Genomic DNA, 19,250 nt, shown 5'->3' with positions numbered 1-19,250 from the left:
TAGGCAAAAATGTAGATTCTTCAAACTCCCTCCATCCCCCAGCCTTTACAAAGCTTCTATTTTTTTTGTTTTAAAATGTCCATAGAAGCAGTTTATTTGAAATGACAAAAGTTTCCCTTCAGTGTTTGCAATTCAGCAGTTTTGTGTTAATTCATAAGGACTTGAAAGTGAAGCAGAGGCCTTGCCTACTCAGGAAAGTTGAACCATTTTAACTTGAAACAGTTTTTACTCCCTGCATGGATGCTCTGGTTTCATTTTGACAGGTTTATTTTGTTTTATCTTAATCCTAATTTGTTCCAAATAAACTGAAATAAACCTAAACCAAAATAAATCCACACAGGGGTGTTTGCACCAGTTTAATTAAATGCATTTAAAATCACATCTTTCGTTAAATTGGTGTGACTGTCTCAAAGGAGACAAGGTCTGACTATAAACAAAAGCGAACCTGGTAAATCTCTTTTCATTGTCAATTTGAGTCTAATTTAAGACAAATGAAGTATAAAAAAGAGCTTTATTTGATAAAGTACATTAGATTATTGATAACTCTTTCAGTATTAATACTAAACTGTTATTGGTAACACAAATAAACACTTTTTGTATCTGCCCATTCTTCCTTTGTCATCATTTTCTTTGCATGGAATGACTGTTCAAGCCCTAATGAAAAGTCAAAGCGTCATAGTCTGAATGTGACTTTTAATAAGTTGAATATACATACACAGCCTATCGTGCTGACCAGGATAGTCTCTGTGTACTCCCCATCTATTGTCTCTCTTCTTACACGTAGGGATGTCCATGCTAGAGAGACTCTATTGGCCTAGCTACAGTGCTGTAGCTATGCTGGCATAACCCCATAGTGTAGATGCAGCCTGCCCAATGGAAGAGTTTTTTCCATCAATGTAGGACTACCACATCTCTGAACTACCCTAGTTACGCTGACAGAAGCATTCTTCCATTAACATAGCTGCAACTACACTGGGTTTAGGTCAGCATAGGTATGTCACTCAGGGGTGTGTGTGTGTGTGTGTGTGTGTGTATCTTTTTTCTTTTCTTCCACACTCTGAAGTGATGTAGCTATGTTCACCTAATATTTACATGTAGGCCTAACATTGTAAACTCAGCGGGACAGGGACTGTCTTTTTGTTTTGTTTGCAGAGCCCCTGGCAGAGTGGGGTCCTGATCCACAACTAGGGCTCCTAGATGCTAAGGTAATTATAAATACTGTAATAACAGCATAAATGAATCCTTCACCATCAGACTGAGATGCTTTAAATGCTGCTTTAAAATTAATCCCAAATAAGGGATTTTCCACACACATGGGATTGGTGCAATTCTGTTGCACACAACAGCGAGTTCTGAAACTACACAGATTACTCTGGATATGACACCGTGACCTATTGTAACTTTAGACCAGCAGTTCTCAAACTGTGGGTCAGGGCCACAAAGTGGGTTGCAACCCCATTTTAATGGGGTCACCAGGGCTGAAGCCAAAGCCTGAGGGGCTATTTTTGCAAGCAGGGCATTTCGTTATCTTGGGTAAGCCGATCTAATGCTGCAGATGCATATTTTGGGTAGCGAATTATTATCCTATCCAGCCGTATCAATGTGAATTTTGAATCCTTTTTTATCCTGGCTTCTCCTTAACTCCTTGGAAGGCGACTTTAGATGATGCTTCGTGCAGCAGGCATTCCTTTGTCCTGTGTCGTCCTGGCTTTTCTGTTGCTGGATTTGGGAGGAGGGTTGGTGAGAATCCACTCTGCTGCCTATAGAACACTACATTCTAACCAAAAGTATGTTACTTTGGATCCTGATTTCCTTCTGTTCCTGGAAGGTGATGTCTGGAAGTTTTCCATGGAGCATGAAACAAAGTCAGAGTCAGTATTGGTAAATGTCCCCAAAACACGACTTCAGCCTACCCTGCATCAGCCAGATCCAGCCTCTTAATTTCTTTGGTATTGATTTAAGGTAAAATCAGTGTTACACACACACCTGCATAGGGTGTGAGTGTGTGAATCCTCCAAGGGCAGAAGTGAGATGGAGTGTATATGGGAACTTATGAGTGATATCGAAGCATTCCGCAATGTTGGAAATCATGGCCTTGTGGACAGACAGAAAGCAAAGTGGGGGATTCTTTCTCCTTCTCCCCACGGCAATACAATTAACACACCCTCTGTTTCATTCCATTGCAAGACACTTCCACACCTGCTGGGCCAAGCCTGCTGCCTGGGACTGCAGGTGCTCCCAGCAGCCAGCAGTGGGCCAGAAGGAGGAGGACCATGCAGGAGCTTTTGGAGACAGGGGCAAGGAGGAACAAGGAGCAGCTTGCTTTCACAAGAGCCAAAGAGGAAAGGGACATGGTCCACGAAGAGAGACTGCTTCAGGGGTTGCTGTAGGAAGAGCAGGGAGCAGGACTGATTGCTCAGGGAGAGAATGCTGGATATGGGGGCCAGCAGGGTGGTTCATCCAGCTGATGTCACAGCGCCAGCACCAGTGTGTGTGATCCAGCTGCAGTGTCTGCAGGTGCGCAGGTACATGTAACTATGACAGTAGAATGGTGTTCCTAGTCCTAGCTCACAATCGTCAGAGGTTGGAGTTTGTGGCAGGACCAGTGAGCAAAATTACAGAGGGGTTTCTGTTCCCAACTATTGACAGTTGTGTGTCTCAGACAAAGATCCCCCAACTCCTCTTGCCAAGAGAGGGACCCTTGTCTCCAAAACCAGTGAGGTGGCAGAGCACATTTTCTGGCCAGCCTTAAACTCTCCAGTTCCCTGATGAATGTTCTTCTGACACTTAATGGCTTTCATATTTTTGCTCTAGCAATTATTCAGATGCTCAGCCCAATCGGCCAGGTCCCGCTTCCACATGGTGCCTCACTTTCCCCCCTCTGAAGTGGGGATAATCCTAACCGACAATTAGACAGTGTTTGATCCTCAGATCTTGCTTCCCAAATCCCTGCCCTCCTTGCCCAACACCGGCCTCTCCCCCAGTTCCCCAAACTTCTATGCCTATGTTAGTGCCTGTCTCATCCCCCAACTGCAAGGTCTCAGACACAGTCTCCTCCCAGAAAGCTGAAGCTGCCCCTGGCTCTGGAGCTGGAATCGCATGTCCTGAGAGCTTCCCTTGCATGGTGTATTCACCGTGGGCATGAGAAAGGACAACACCCATATGCAGGTAGAACAGCAACCTCCATCTCTGTCCCAGCAGCAGGATGGCCTCTGGTCCCTGCTCCCTCAGACAGCTGGAGCTACTGAGAGGTGGGGTTGGCAGAGCATGAGAACAGCCCGTGAGGTTAAGAAATGGCGGGGAGAGCCTCTTCCCTCCATGGGACATTACGTTGTCCCTCCGGGGGCAGTCCTTTCTTTCCGCAGGCTGGGCTTTGCTTCCTGGATTCTGCCCAGAAGCCCAGCTCCCATCCTTAGCAGCTGGGCTGTTTCCTACCCTGCTGTGCACCAGACCCTCTGCAGAGACCTGCTCTGGGCAAGGGCTGCAGAGCCAGCTGTCATCCTGGCAGGTGTAGCCCCAGGTTCCATAACCCTGACCCAGGGTCTCCCTCCCCTGGCAGACTCTGAGCAACGCCTGCCCACAGAACATGGATGACGAGCTCTAGATCCTGCTGACAGCACCCCCCAGCACAGACAAACTCCAGCACATCTTGGAGGTGAGCAGAACGGGGAGGGACAGCAGGGGTTTTACCTTAGCCCTTGGGACTCCTAGAAAGAAGAGACTGGAAAATCCATGCTTCTGTTGGATCCTTCTGAGTATGCATTTGTGATATAAACTCACTGGGTGACCTTGGGGTTAACTCACTTTCCCCTTATGGCATCAGTCTTCTCCACTATCATAAGGACATAAGCCCCGACAATCACCTTCACCTGTGGGTGTCTGTCCTTTGGAGCCTAAACCAACAGGACTATCTGCCCCATCACCTAACCCGGCTCTGTCTTTCCCTCCTAGGGCCATGTCCTAAGCCAGGGGTTATCAAACTGGGGGTCAGGACCCCTCACGGAGTTGCAAGGTTATTATAAGGGGGGTTGCGAGCTGTCAGCCTCCACCCCAAACCCCACTTTGCCTCCAGCATTTATAATGGTGTTAAATATATAAAAAGTGTTTTTAATTTATAAGGAGGGGTCGCACTCAGAGGCTTTCTATGTAAAAGGGGTCACCAGTACAAAAGTTAGAGAACCACTGTCCTAAGTGCTCAGCCTGGCCCCTTCCCAGCTTGTCCCTGACCTCTAAAGGACTCTCCAAGCCCCTCCCATACCTGCTCCCCTTGGGGTCTCTCTCCTGGCTGAGCACAGGCTGCCCTTCTATCTCTCAGCAGGCCTGGGTCCTAGTCACATGCTGCTGCTTGTCACGTGACCCCCACCTAGGGTGACCAGATGTCCCGATTTTATAGGGACAGTCCTGATTTTTCTCCCCCACCTCCTGTCCCAATTTTTGACACTTGCTATCGGGTCAGCCTACCCCCACACTTATTCCCTTCGCCCTAGGGAGCTGCGTAACCTGGGCTAAGTGCAGTTGTGCTCCAACCCCTTTCCTGGCCACCTCACCCTGGGACAGGTTGAAACTGGAACCTGTGGGATAACAGGAACTTTTTGCTCTCAAAGGTGCTGAAGACACAATGGAAGAGGAAATCCTTTGGCCTGGATTTCAATTATTCCAACTGAAAGTGAATGAGAGAAAATAGGTGCAGAGTTATCTTCCTAGCAGCATAAAATGTATAGATTGATAGATGTTAAAGTCAGAAAGGACCATTATGTGCATCTAGGCGCACCTCCTGTATAACTCAGGCCCTAGAATGTCACCAAGTGGTTCCTTCAGCCAACCATAACATGGGACTGAGCCAGAGCACCTCTTTTGGAAGGACATCCACATGCATCAGAGCCAGCTGGCTAACAGAAAATCCTTCTTCTGCAGTGACGTGGGGTTAAGGGACATGGAGGAAAAGACATGGAGGCTGTGATTAAAGTTAGAGCAGCGAGGCCAGGATAACCGGGGCTAGGTCCCAGGACTGGCTATCAGAAGACCTGCCGTTTTCTATTCCTAGCTTTGGGACCATGAGCGAGTCTCTTCACTGCTGCATGCCTTGGTTTCCCCAACTATCAAATAGAGCTAATCAAGGTTTTGTTTGGTCTCCCCATTTTACAGGGTGGGAAACTGAGACACAGTTGGGACCTGTCTACCCTACAGGTCTGTAGTGCATTTGTAAGCTGCTGACCCCCACATGTTGTTCAGAGCCTATGGACAAAACAGCTCCTCAAGGTGTGTTTGTTCTGTGCTTATCCCCTATGTACCAGCAGGGCTGGACGGCCTTTTCTCACTGTGCTGTGGGGAGCAGGTCCTGGGTACTAAGGGTCTGAAGAAGCTCTCAAGGACTAATTTTTTAAAATAATTTTTATCAATGAATTGGGAGAAAATATACAATCACTGCTGATAAGATTGGTGGGTGACAAAATAGTGGCAGTGTGGTAATTACTGATGAGGAGAGGGCAGTGATACAGAGCGATCTGGCTCATTCGGCAAGCTGGACCCATTCAAAGAAAACAAGTTTGACCAGAGCCAAATGCAAGATCCTATACCTAGCAACAAGGTATGCCAGCCACACCTCCAGAATGGGGAAGTGTATCCAGGAAAACAGTGACTATGAAAAGGATCTAGGGGCCATAGTGGAGAAGCCACTCAACACGAGCTGCCAGTGTGATGCTGTGGTGAACAGGGCTAAAGCCATCATTAAATGTAGGAGCAGAGCCATGGGTAGGATAGGGAGGTGACACAGCATCAGTGAGACTGATATTGGAATACGGCATCCGGTTTTGGTGTCCTCATTTGAAAAAGATGTTGAGAGATTGGAGCTGGGGCAGCAAAGAGTGACCAAATGTTCTGAGGGCTGGAGAAAAATGCCTTCTAGTGGGCTATTGAAAGAGCTCAACCTGTTTAGCTTATCAAAAGAAGATTGAAAGGTGACTTCATTGAAGTGTTGAAGTGGCTTAATGGAGAGAAAATCTTGGGTATTAACGGCTCTTTAATCTAGCAGAGAAAGTCATAACAAGACCCAATGACTGGAAGGTGAAAAGAGACAAATTCATATTAGAAATAAGGCACGAATATTCAACAGCGAGGATGATTCACCACAGAAACAAGCTACCAAGGGAAGTGGTGGATTCTCCATCTCTTGATGTCATTTAATGAAGACTAGATGCCTTTCTGGAATGTGTTTGCCCAAAAAGTAGCTATTGTGGTATACAGGAGGCCTGTGATATGCAGGGGGTCAGCTTAGATGCTCTAATGGTCTCTTCTGGCTATAAAGTCTACTAATTTCTGAAAAACTGAGTGTAGCATTGGGAGAAGCCTCTGATGTTTTACTGTCTAGCCGGCTTGCTTCCTAGAATGAACACTCATTGAGTGGAGTGATCCACAGGGGTAGCTCAAACCTCCAGTGGGTCTGGCCAGTGAAAGGACATTAGCACTGCAGGGGAGGGGTGGTGTGGCAGTGGCATCACAAAGGCCTTTTGCAGGACCTCAGCCTATTGGTCAAAGGTGGTGGGGAGGTGTTGACCTCACAGAGAGATGCGGACATCAGCCAGGCAGGACAGGGGCGCAGGGCCAGGGAAACCTCAGAGATCCCTGTGGCTTTGCTACAGCAAGTCTCCTTCTTGAGGTCTCTCTTTGAGGACTGAGAGAGTATTAGGGTTCACATACGTGAGCGCAAGGAGGAACCTCTTTCAAGTTTTCTCCTTTCCTTTTCCTGATTTTACTAGAAAACAGACGTCCCTGTTTACAAGGTAAGAGTCTCCAAAAGGTTTGGAACCTGTTCAGTCTGATCCATCTGGTGCCAGCTGAATTCTAGGCATGGAAAATACTAGCTGAAGGTGGCAGAATTTTATTCCCCATCTTTGATTTTGTCCCTTAGAATCACTGGGGACATTGGGGTTTGTCCTTTTTGTTTTACATTTTCCTCCATCCCTCCCTCCTTTCTCTTCTTTTCTTACTACTTTTGTTGTTTCCCCTGTTCCCCTCCCACCACCAGGAAGGGTGTGTGTGTGTGTGTTGGGGGGGGTGCTCTGCAGCTCCCATTGTGGGAGGTCCACCCGGGGCTGAAATAGTGCTTGGACAGTGATCCCCACCGGTGACCTGGGCCATCCTCTGGGCTCTCTGGTGAGAACCCGCCTGCCCCTCAGTCTCTACCCTGATTGGCTGAGCAGGCGGCTTATTGACAGGGAGGAGACTCAGGTCTTTGTTGTTGTCTTTTAAGACCAAGTAAATAAGTCATAACCAGTCATATGTTTGACGAATTTTGCTGCTTCTCTGCATTAATTGTTTCTGAGCAGTTCATGATTCTCTGTAACATTCCAGTTCTCCTAAAATACTTGCTGAATAATTACTGTGAATTGTTGTTGATCTGGAGCTCATTTGAGAGCACTTTATTGAGGTTATTCAATGTATGAAACTCAAGATCTGACAGTTAGTTTGAAAGTCAGGGCTCTTGGGTCCTATTCCCAACTCTATCACTGACTGGCTGTGTGACCTAAGACAAGTCAATTCTCCTTTCTTAGCCTTAGCTCCTCCATCTTTCAAGTAGGGATAACAATCTGCTCCTACCTACCTCATGGTGGGTGGAGGATGGGGATCCATTGGAGAGTGTCACTAGGAACAGTGCATAATATGAGGTGTCCTATCACGTTTCCTCAGATCAGATTATGACATCATAGAATAGCTGAAATATTCTGTTTTATTTGTATTTTATTATTTTGAAATTAAGAGCAGCAACTACTTACTTCAGATTGAAGCATTTTATCTAATTTTCAAAATCTAAGTGTCTTCTTTTTATGTGCGATGAGACAATTTAACACAGTGTGACAAACAGGAGATGCTTTTGTTTTGCAACAAAATATTTTTGCAAAGCATTTTCATCCCACTTGTTATGATTGCAAGAAACAAACTGGTTTAGTCTGAATGGGATTTTCTGACAGAAATGGTTTCAATGTAATTTCCCGGCCATCTCGATTGCTGGGCTCTATCTCTGCCTCTGGGGGATTTGTTGTCTGTTAGAACAGGAGTCAGAACTGGTGGCTTCTCTTTCTGGCTCTGCCACCACCTTGCTGTGTAGGCCCTTGGGTAGGTCACTTCCCTTCTCTGAACCTCAGACTCCCCATCTGTCCAATGGGAAGAGGGAAAATTCTTGAACTCTGGGCAGCCATTGTCCTGGGTGAGATAAGGGGCGTTAAAGCCCTTTGTGAAGGAGAAAGGGGAGTTTCACGGTGTTGAGCACCAAGGAATTCTAAACTTTGCTAAAATGTCTCATCTGTGGAAACAAGAAATGGTTGGGGCCAAATGTTAACCATTGTCTTTTTTAAAGCCCATTCAGGGATGTGAGTCCCACTCTTTTAGGTACCTGGGGTCTTTGCCAGGAGGAGAGAAGAGGTTCCTGCCTCCATTTTTGTGGTCTTAACAAACCAGGTGCTGTGTCCCAGTTCTCTTCTGAGATCCCCGAAAAAGAACATCTTCCCATCCACTAACAAGACAATACCTATCTTTAAAAGGGGAATAAAGAGAACCCTGGGACTTACAGACTAGCCAGCCTCACGTCCATCCCTGGAAAGATACTGGAACACATTATTAAACAATCAGTTTGTCAGCACCTACAGGATAATTTGATTCTTAGGACTAGTGAACATGGATTTGTCAAGAACAAATCATTCCAAACCAATCCTATTTCCTTCTTTGACAGGGTTACGGGCCTAGAGGAGGTGGGTAAACAGGAGATGTGATCTATCTTGGTGTTAAGAAGGCTTTTGACACAGTCTCATCAGACATTCTCAAAAGCAAACTAGGGAAATGTGGTCTCGATGCAATTAGTATAATGTGGGTACACAGCTGGTTGAAAGCCCGTACTCCAAGAGTCCTTCTCCATGTTTGGCTGTCCAGCTGAGAGGGTGTACCTAGTGGGTCTGGCAGGAATCAGTCTGGGGTCTGGAACTATTCAATATTTTCATTAATGATTTGGAAAATGGAGTGGAGAGTATGCTTCTAAAATTTGCAGATGACACCAAGCACTTTGGAGCACAGGACTGGAATTCAAAACTCCCTTAAAAATTGGAAAATTGGTCTACTTGAGCCAAACTCCATGACTGGGCCCCTGGCTAGAGACTGGGCTGAAGTGAAACCCCAGAGCCAAACACTCCTCCTCCTGGGCAGTGCACACTGACCTTTAATGGTCAGATGCTGCTTAGCACTGTCAGAGCAGCTTTTTTCTCCCAGCACTTTCCAGTAGTGGGAAAGTAGGAAATCCCCATTTGACTGCTGGGGACAGAGCCATAGAGGGTGGACCAACTTGCTCAAAGTCCCACAGGTCAATAGGAAAACCAGCAATGGAACCCAGGAGTCCTGACTCCCAACCCCCTGGTCCAGTCACTACAGCAGAGCACACTCCCTCTCAAAGGCAGGGGGACCGGACATGGTTGTAATTGCCAGCTGTGGGACGGAGTGTGCAGCAGTGGTTAGTGAAGGGGCCTGGAAATAAGGACTGCTGGGTCCCATCCATGGCTCTGACACTTGGTGTGACCCTGAGCCAGTAGCTTCCCCTCCCCAGGCCTGTTTCTCATCAGTAGGGTTGGGGTCGCAGTCCCTACAGCACAAGGGGGTTGGGAGGCTCCAGGAAGGTGTGTAAAGTGCCGGGATGTCAGGAGCTGGGAGGTGCCGTCACCCCTGCACTAGGGCAGTGTTCTGCACCCCCTGCTGCTGGCTGAGTTTCTCCATCCCTTGGCAATAAGACAGACTCTTGTTTTCACAGCCAGTCGATCGCCCAGTGTTTTCACCCTGCCTGCTGGCTGGGCAGGGTAACTCCTCAGGTCACCACCCTCTCCAGCCTGCCTTGGGCTTGGAGAATGAGGAGGAGGGCGAGCGACAGCAGGTGATCCTGAACATCTGCCATCCATCGCTCCATCACCTAGAGCAAGTGAGTGGCATTAGGGTTCCTCTGTGGTGTCCCCTGTCTGTCTGGGGAGAGGCAGAAAGAGGGGGAGAGAATCTCTCCCAAAGGAGATTGGATTTGCAAACCGCCCCCAGGAGCCCCTTGCTCTCAGACCGGGGAGGGGCTTCTCCAGAGCCGTCTCCAGTGTGTTTGGAAAGGTCCCAGCAATGGGGCTCCCAGCCCTTCCTTTGTGGGAGACTGTTCCCAAGGCTGAGAGTCTCTGAGCTGGGCCAGACCCTGTGAGCGGCTGAGCATGGAAATCAATGGGAAATAAGGGGGCCCTGGGCTTGCTATGCCTAGGGACTTTGACGTGGGGAATGGTTTCCCAGGAGAAGTCCGCACTTCCGGGTTCTGTTCCTTCTCTAGCCTGGGGGGGAATGTGCCCTGGGACGGCAAGAGTGAGCTGCTTGTCCAAAGTGACCAATGGTCTTTGTGACTGACCCCAGTGCTCAAAAAGGAGGAGACTCCCCAGGTGTTGCAGCACCAGGGATGACGAGGGGGAACGTTGGGAGCAGATCATGCAATGAGCTCCTGCCAATGTGTGTGGATACTGCACTCCCTGCACCCCTGTGGGGGGAGGAGGAGCTGCTCTGGCTGGGGCAGGGATGGGGAGGGACCAAAAAGGCTGGTTAGTGAGAGGCTGCCTTGACCCCAGACTCACGCCTGCTCCACGCTCGGTTCCAGGATGGTCAGGCTCCTGAGGATGTTCAGGAAGAAGGTGGCCCCAGAGCCTGAGGGAAGCAGCTGCCATCTTCCCCAGGAGCAGAGCGGCCCCTCCCTCCCCGCTGGCGGGGAAGGAGCCCCTGGCCGGGCCAGGAGGTGGAAGTGCCCAGCCTTCTGGCAGAGGAAACCCACTCCCGGCGCAGGCGCCAAGGTGGGAGAACCACCGGCCAGGCCGAAATGGAGCTGGCCCAGGGTGCGGCTGGGCAGGCAGGACCCAGCCCAGGAGGGGAGCCGGGCAGGGTGGCTCTGGGGCTTGTTGTGTGGGAAGCACCGGCCCCAGAAACCCAGCCCTGATTCCCAGCAGGAGGCTTCGCCCTGCCCGCTCACTGAGGACCTTCCAGCCTCCCCAGGGCAGGAGGTGGAGGATCCCTGTCCCAGCACCAGCAGCTCGGTCTGCTCCCCATGGGACAGCAGCAGCGCCTATGATTCGGGCAGCCGCGAGGCCGATGGGCGCCGCTGCTTTGTTCCAGGTGAGGAGCCAGGCTGGGCTCAGGGAGGGGTGAGGAGGGGGCTGTGAACACCCTGGGTCCAGGCCCTCGACCAGTGCTATGGGGGTGGGTTCCCAGCCCAGGTGTCTGGCCTGAGCCACGTGAACCCCACTGACACTACTCACTTTGCTCCTTGGTGCTCCAGTTGTGGGGTGGGGGGCAGTGTCCTCCCAGGGAGTCCAGGACAGTGTCCAGGTCTCTTTGCTATGGACTCCTGAAGGAATTGGGGGCTGAAGGCATCACTGAGAGAGAGGAGGGAGTGTGGGGCCCGATCTGCCCTGGGTCCCGGAGGTGGGAAGGGGACACATTGCCCCACCATGCCCCTGTCCTTTCCCCGAGTGGCAGCAGGCGTGACCCTGTCCCCTTCTCTCCCTGGTGCAGGGACCCCCAGGAACTCAGAGGACGAGGAGGAGGAATGGGTGGATATGGCCACAGAGGAGGCTGCTCTCAAGAACATCCGAGAGCAGCTCCAGGGCCGAGAAAAGGTACAAACGTTCCCCAGCTGTGCTGGAACTGAGATTGTCCTGCCCCTTCCCAGCACCCTGACCCCCTGCAGAGGGTCTTTTCTCTGATGATCCACCAGCCCTAATGGGGACCATTCTCCTCCATGATCTGGGATCCCCCAGATTGGGGTGTTTGTCACACACCAGCTGGGGTCTTCCCCCCACAGGCACTGCTTGTGCAGGAGTCATGGGTGATCTGGACAATGGACTGGTCCCCACTCTCCCCCATTCAGGCCTGAGTCCTGCAGCTGGTGGGGGTGTGGCAGGGAGGTCCCTGGCTAACTGGCTCTCTCTCCCCTAACCCCAGTCCTGGTGGGTGCAGGATGAGGCCCAGCACCTCATGTTCCTGCACGCCATCCATCCTGCGTGTCTCGCTGCACGTCAGAGAGGGCAGGACACACTGGAGCCAAACTGCTGCAAGTCAGCTGTAGTGGAGAGGATTGTGGTGAGCGAGACACGGTGCCCAGCAGCTGGAGGGAGGACAGAAACATGGGAGGGCAGGAGTCTCTCTGGCCCAATGGATGGGGGTTGGCTGATGCTGGAGGGGCAGCTGCGGGCAGGGATTGCTGGGGCTGAAGGTTGGGGAGAAGAGACAGGAGAAATTCTGAGATTGGGCAGGAATCGGAGGAGTGGGAGGCAGGTGGGGGGATCCTGCTGGCTGTGTGGGGCGCTGACTGTGTAATCTCCTCACTGGGAAGTGTCAGTGAGGCCTGAATCTCACACATTCCTTTGTCTCCTTTGCGTCTCACAGGAGTTCATTGAGGAGCTGCCTGATAACTCTCCACTCGGCACCGTCCTCGTTAACTCCCTGATTGCTGTGGGCAACCTCAGGTACCGAGACCCTCCCGCCTGGTTCCCCTAACCCTGGCGCTGCTCAGGCCCAGGGCTGGGAGTCACTGCTCCTCCCACTCCCAAGTCACCTCCCAAGGGTGGCTCCCTCTGCCAGAGGTGGTGGGAAGGTTCACTCTCTCTGGGCTGGGCTGTTCTTTTCACTCCAGTAACATTGCAATGGCTTTGGGGAGAGGCTCCCTCCCAGGATCAGATACAGGAGGGGCAGCAGGGTCCAGGGAAGAGGCGCTATTCCTGCCCTGCCACTGTCTGTCTGGGAAACCTTGGCCTTGTCATTCCCTGGCTCGGTGCCTCAGTTTCCATTCTCGCCAGCCTGTGCCTATTTCCCTGCAGTTTCACATCCGTGTTGGTGACAGTCCCACCACCGCAGTGCACAGTCTAATACCAGCTCCTCTCTCTTGCCAGCACCATGACACCTGCCCTGGAGCCAGAGCTGGAAATCCACCTCCTTCAAGCTGCCCTGCATGTCATCTTCACCCTGGGCACAGAGAAGGACACCACCCAAGTTCAGGTAGATCATGCTAAAGTCATGGATTGAAGAGCCACCTGTCATCCTGCCATGAATCCTTGCTAATTGCCTGCAGTGGGATGTGAATGAGAGAGGCCAGGATATGTGTTTGGGGGTCTCACCAGTGCTTCCCAGAGACCCCTCTTCCCATCCTGTGGCAGGTGTAGTCCCTCTTTCCTTAACTCTGACCCATGGCTCTCCCTTGCTTTGCAGGATCTGCATAGGGTCTTGCCAGAGCTCCTGGATGCCATGCTGGGGAACCTGCTGGCAGAGTCCCCAGACACTGGCAGGCTCCACTACTTCTTGGAGGTGAGCCCGATGAGAGGGGTGGGGGCAATTTTACCTTAACTCTTAGATCCATTTTCCAGTCTGTCCTCTTAGCTGGACCCCCAGTGGGCCATCCTTGGTCAGGGCAGTCAGTGCAATGCAGTGTCAGGCCCTTCCTCCTGGAAGGACAGAGGAAGGAGCTGGGACTTCAAGCCAGAGCTCTGCCTGGTTCTGTTGAGCACTAACCACAGGGCCCCTGGCTGGCTTGGGGAGTGAGAGTCTGAACCCCTCCTGTGAGATCCAGAAGATGGTCCTCAGAGAAGAGTCACAGGCTCCTTCCTAGAGAAACAGGAGTACCCCCAGAGAATCAGCCCTTCTCTCTGACGGGCTGTGAGATTCCTGTGGGGATTGTGCTCACACTCAGTCCCTTCACTCAACCAAGGACTTGAGAGTCAGGGAGGGGGGAGGGGTCTGTCTCCTTCCTGGTGAGCTGTTCAGAAATCAGGAGTTCAGGGAGGATGGGACCAGCCCCGAGCCCGAACATTGTTCCAATCTAGAGAGACAAGGACAAGTTGTGACCTGCAGGAGACAAGCATCGTCCTGGGGGCAACAATCCCCTTCTAAAGCTCTGCGATCAATGAATCAGATATTCCACCCTGCGCACAATGTCTCAGCCCCCTGGGGATCGGGGGTGGGTCTCATTTGCACAACATGTGCATCTGCCCATTGGTCCTATGCTGCCTCCTTTCCCCACAGCACATTAACTACTGGATTGTGTCCAGGGTGTTGCAAGAGAGAGCCAGGGCCATTAGGAGCAGCACGGCCCTGCTCAGATTCATTATCACCCTCCCTGAGTTTGACGTAAGTGACCTCTGACCCCAGCTTCCTGACTCCAGGCATAGGTGGGCTGGCGCCAACGAGCTGTAGGATCTGCTGCTGCAGGGGCTGTGGGTTAAGAGTGTTCTTTTTGGGGAGGCAGAGTCATGATAATGAGCTTGGCTTGAGTCATGTTCTTCTTGTCCTGGTAAGTAATGACTCTGGGCTTTTAAGGGGACCATGCTCCAGGTTCATGCCTTCCTGTCATCCTGGAGCATCTGTGGAAACAAGTCCTCATGGAGGGCCCTGCCCACATCCCTGTGCTCCAGGCTCCCTTGGGGGAAGAGGAAATTAAGGATCTAGCTCTAGCTTCTATCCTCTAGGCATCTCCTGCAGAGAGGTGGAGGGGAAGGAGAGTCCTAGTCCAGTGGGAGACTGGGAGCTGACAGGAAAATGCTGATGGAGTCCCCTCTCCCTCTCCCTTCCATTAGAACTCAGCAGAATTCCCCAGGATGGGTCACCATGTGGCACAGCTGGTTCTGTTCATCGGTGACCCAGCCAAGGACATCAGCCGGCAGGCCAGGGAGGGGGTTTACCGGCTCTACCAGCTGCTGCTGCACCAGAGGAGTAAGGAACCCATCTGGGAAATGGCACCCAATAGAAGAGTGAGACTGGGACCCCAGCCAATTTCTCTCAGACTGACCCCGTCTGGAGGATGAGTCTCTCTCGATCTCTTTCTCTGTTCTACACCACCCCTGCAATTCTGCTGGGCCAGGCACACAGCGAGGACTCTGCCCACTGTGCAGCCACCAATGGGATTGGAAGGACACAAGCACTGCAACCAGAATGACAACTGTGTGTGTCTCTCCCAGGGCTGACCATCCATGAGGCTGAAGACCTGTGGTGTTGGGACTGGCACCAGGACAGCAGGCTCCTGGGCTACAAGAACACAGCCAGGGTAGGGGAGGTAAGGACACTCTGCCAGGGCATGACACAGCTCAGGGAATGGGGGTGGCTGGGTCCCCTGCACTGGCTGCCTCCTAGGGCCACTAGACGGAGATACCGTTCTAGCCCCAGGATTTGGAGCCTGGTTCTGGGCAGTCTGCTAATGCCTCACGTCCTGTTGGCTTTAGGTCTTCGGAAAGTTCTTCTTGGAGGTGCAGAGATCTTTCCTCTGGATGGCAGTGCTGGCCATCCATGACCCCCTGCTGCATGTCAGCCAATCTGGGCTGCTCCTCACCTACTCCCTCCTGGGGGAAGCCCAGCAGCTGATGGGGGACAAGGTAAGCAGCTGCATTAGACTCAGGAGATTGGGGTGAGCCCCAGGCCTCATTCCCATCCTGTGGCCATTCACTGGCCTGTCAGCAAGGAGCCTGGTGGGGAATGAGAGTGAGAGAAGGTGCTACAGGGAAGGGAGATGAATCCACCTCCATGAGCAGGAGGGAGCCAGCTTGTCCCCGGAGCAGCTCCAATCCAGCTGTTTAGCAAGGCTAATTAATGACAAGCATTACCTCGTCACAGACTTATGTTCTTAGGACCCGGTACTATCAGTCTTGGGAAGGGCAGAAGAGTCCTTTAAGTGCCCTCTTCAAGCCTCTCCTGTTCCACAGGGCTGCACCAGTTCCCAGTGGCCTAGTGCAGTGGTGAGCTGGAGCCGGTTCACTGGAACCAGTTGTTAAATTTAGAAGCCCTTTTAGAACCGGTTGTCCCGCGAGATTTCTAAATTTCTATATTTAACAACTGGCCAAAAGTGGTGCCTTAGGTGCCAACTCCATGGGTGCTCTGGGGCTGGAGCACCCACGGGGAAAATTTGGTGAGTGCAGAGCACCCACCGGCAGCTCCCCGCCCCGCTCCCGGCCCCAGCTCACCTCCGCTCCACCTCCACCTCCTCCCCTGCATGCGCCGCCCCGCTCTGCTTCTCTGCCCTCCCGGCTTCCCGCAAATCATCTGTTCACGCAGGAAGCTGGGGAGGGCTGAGAAGCAGGTGGTGGCTTTGCACTCAGGCCCAGGGAGGCAGAGGTGGGCTAGGGGCGGGAGGTGCGAGGAGGGCCGCCCGTGCCACAGCAGTTAACCTGGGGGGAGAGAGGGGGGGCGTGCAGGGGAACCACTCCCCGCACCAGCTCACCTCTGCCTCCCTGGGCCTGAGCGCGAAGCTGCTGCTTGCTTCTCAGCCGCCCCCCCCTCCCCGGCTTCCCGCGCGAACAGATGATTTGCGGGAAGCTGGGGGCGGGGGGTGGAGAAGCAGAGTGGGGTAGTGCGTTCAGGGGAGGAGGCGGAGGTGGAGCGGAGGTGAGCTGGGGCCGGGCGCGGGGCAGGGAGCTGCCGGTGGGTGCTCTGCACTCACCAAATTTTCCCCGTGGGTGCTCCAGCCCCAGAGCACCCATGGAGTCGGTGCCTAAGGCACCACTTTTGATGTGATCAGTGGGGGGAGCAGCTGCTCCCCCTGCTCCCCCCCTAGCTATGCTCCCCTGCCCCTAGGAGCCAGAAGGACCTGCCGGATGCTTCCTGGGAGCATCACATCTTGCCCCCCGGCAGGTCCCTATGGCTCTTAGGGCGGGGTGGGCACCCACTACGGTGGCCCACGAGACCCTCCTGCCTGGTTCTGGGGTCAGTCATGGGACAGGAGAGGGGGGTAGATGGGGCAGGGGTTCCGGGGGGGGCATCAAGGGACGCAGGGGGTTGGATGGGGCAGGAGTCCCTGAAGGCGGGGGTGGGTCACGACCCCCTCGTGGGGTGAAGAGGGAACCAGTTAAGATTTTGGCAGTTCATCACTGGCCTAGTGTCCGTGTCACCCGAGCCACCACCCAGAGTTGCTCCCATCATTGGCAGCCTGGGAGGCCAAGGACTGACAGGTGTTGTGAACTGACCAGGCAGGGCTGAGGCACATGGGCAGAGGAAACTTGTCCTGCTGCTGGCAGGGCTGGACCCGCTCTAGAGAGAACGGGAGGATTCAGTCAGCAGGGGCTGCTGATCTGCCCCATTCACCAGGGCTGCCATCCTGCAGCTTTAGCACTAGTGGCTGGGATGACTTGGGGAAAGGTCTCAACTTCCCCACATCCCACTTCACTGCTGCCAGAATCCCTCATCCCCCCCGCCCCTGCCTCTCCGCTAGAGCCCCCTCCCTGCCCAACCTGGGTGGGGGTGGGGGTGGAGGAGAGGGTTCTGAGAACTTGAGCTGTGGATTGGAGGTGGAACAGCTCTCAGGGGCACTGAGGGGGAGGTGGCAGGAGCTCACCCTCCAAGGAGAGGGGGTTGGCACTGGAGGTCACTAGAAAGGACAACAAGCCTCCATTCTGGGGGTCAGGAGGGTGAATCCATGCCTCCGAGGTGGGCAGGTGCTGGGTGGGAATGCTGCTGGTTCCAGGTTCCCTTAATCCCCCCTGATTCTTCGGGGACGTCTGAGTCTCTGACAGGTTCTCGTTCCCTTGCAGCAGGAGGCCGTCATGGCCAATGTGATGCGCCAGCTCTGCATCATCCAGCGCTTGTGCCAGATGCCTGAGGCACTGCAGGGGCTGTGCCTCTGAGGCCACCAGCAACTCCCACTCCCAGCTGCAGGTACTACTCTGGCTCGCTGTAAATGGGGAGCTAGTGGAAGGGGAAATGGAGCCCCCTGGTACTCACAGAAACTCTCTCCCCTCTCTGTGGAGCAGGATCCTTCTCTCTGCCCCCCAAATTCCTTCATCTGGGGCAGGAGCCTCCTTCCCAGCTGTCTTCCAGGCCCTGGGATCTGGCAAAGCCTCCCAGACGGGCGCAACCTGGAGCTGAGCCACCTCAGGGAGCAGTGGGGACAGGTCACCTCATCCCATCAAACCAAGCAATGCTGGCTCTCAAAGAGGCTTAGATGGAAGACCGCACTATCCCTCATGGAGGTAAGAGCCATTTACTCCTTGGGGCATGAGGGTCTCTTGGGGGAGAAATGGGATCCCCGATGCACAGCCTGGCTGGGAGCTTCCCCCGTCCCTGGCTCCCAGCTCTGGGACAGAGACGTCTCCATCATCGTACCACCCTGGTTTTGTTCCTAGGAAGCAGCTCCCCAGAGATGTCCTCGAACCTGAATCCTGAGAGCATTTCCGGCAGGAGGCTCCAGCCCCTCAGGCATGAAGAGAACATCAGGTAGTCTCATTCCCATGGCATCTCCAGTCTCCAGCTCCACTTCCTACAGCAGGGCAAATGAACCCATCAGCTCCCAGAATCCCAACTTCTTGACATCCTTCCGCTCAGCAGTGGGGTTTCTCCAGCCCCCTCACCACACCTGTCAGCCTCTGAATGATGAAGGGCCTGAATGTCAGAGTCACCAGAACAAGCAAACTCCAGTTCCAGACAATGAGGCCTTCATGTACTCAGCCCCTTTGGAAACCAGGTGGGGTGCAAGGACCCCAGTGCAGTAACAGTAGGAGTGGGCCGGGTGCTTTCCCCTGGGCTGCACAGCCTGGGGATTAGCCAAGCTGATTACAGAATGAGCCCTAACTGAGAGGCACCTTGTACCTCCCCATAAAGAGCCAGACTTCAGTGGTGATACAGCCCAGCTGGGGTATCCACAGGAATGAGAACGAGGTAGGAAGTTTAGAGCAGCAAGGAAAGCCTGGAGGGGAACTTGAGAAGAGAGGTAGGAAGTGCCCAGGGAAAACTGCAGCAAAGAGAAAGGAGCAGATCTAGCTGTTGGGTACAGGGCCCTAGGCTGCTCCCAGTGTCAGGGTGGGACTGGATTTCCCTACTGGCCCCAAAGAACAGGGTGTACACGCACCCGGAGAGGGTTACCAAGCCCAGCAAGGGGGCTGCAGGCTGAGCAAGAGCCCCAGCGATGGCAGAAGGACTTCTCTCTGTGGAAAGACCTCTTTGGACTTTTAGTGTGAGACAAGCTGGGCCCCAGAAGGGTGGACTAAAGGTGGTGACCTGGCCGGAGGACTGAGTTACCAGGCAGAGAAATTGCCATGGTGCTGGAGCAACCATCGAGGGATGATGCTAGCCCAGCAAGAGGGCTGTGATGCCATGTCTGCCCACCAGCGGGGCACGTAACTCCCAGTAGATTCGTTTCTGATTGGCATAGTCAGGAGGATTGAATTCCCCCGGTGATCCGTGAGGGCTGATGGAAGTCTTGGTTGCTGAAGGAAGGTCTGTTCTCCCAAGCG

The 19,250-nt window shown here is 53.0% G+C and overlaps 1 protein-coding gene across 1 annotated transcript; it reads left to right on the top strand.

Annotated features, from left to right (window-relative positions):
* Positions 1–5,609: 5,609 nt before the first annotated feature.
* LOC141984551 (uncharacterized) lies at positions 5,610–18,368 on the top strand. The gene is made up of 10 exons (XM_074947624.1): positions 5,610–5,751; positions 11,560–11,663; positions 12,433–12,512; positions 12,936–13,041; positions 13,263–13,347; positions 14,994–15,088; positions 15,255–15,404; positions 17,553–17,676; positions 17,772–17,990; positions 18,144–18,368. The coding sequence occupies exons 1-8, from the start codon at positions 5,610–5,612 to the stop codon at positions 17,643–17,645; spliced, it is 855 nt and encodes a 284-aa protein (XP_074803725.1). The 3' UTR covers positions 17,646–17,676; positions 17,772–17,990; positions 18,144–18,368.
* The last annotated feature ends 882 nt before the right edge of the window (positions 18,369–19,250 follow it).

The sequence above is a fragment of the Natator depressus genome, chromosome 3 (genome assembly GCF_965152275.1).
Source record: "Natator depressus isolate rNatDep1 chromosome 3, rNatDep2.hap1, whole genome shotgun sequence".
Lineage (NCBI taxonomy): Eukaryota > Metazoa > Chordata > Testudines > Cheloniidae > Natator > Natator depressus.
This window is presented reverse-complemented; position numbering and strand designations above follow the sequence as displayed.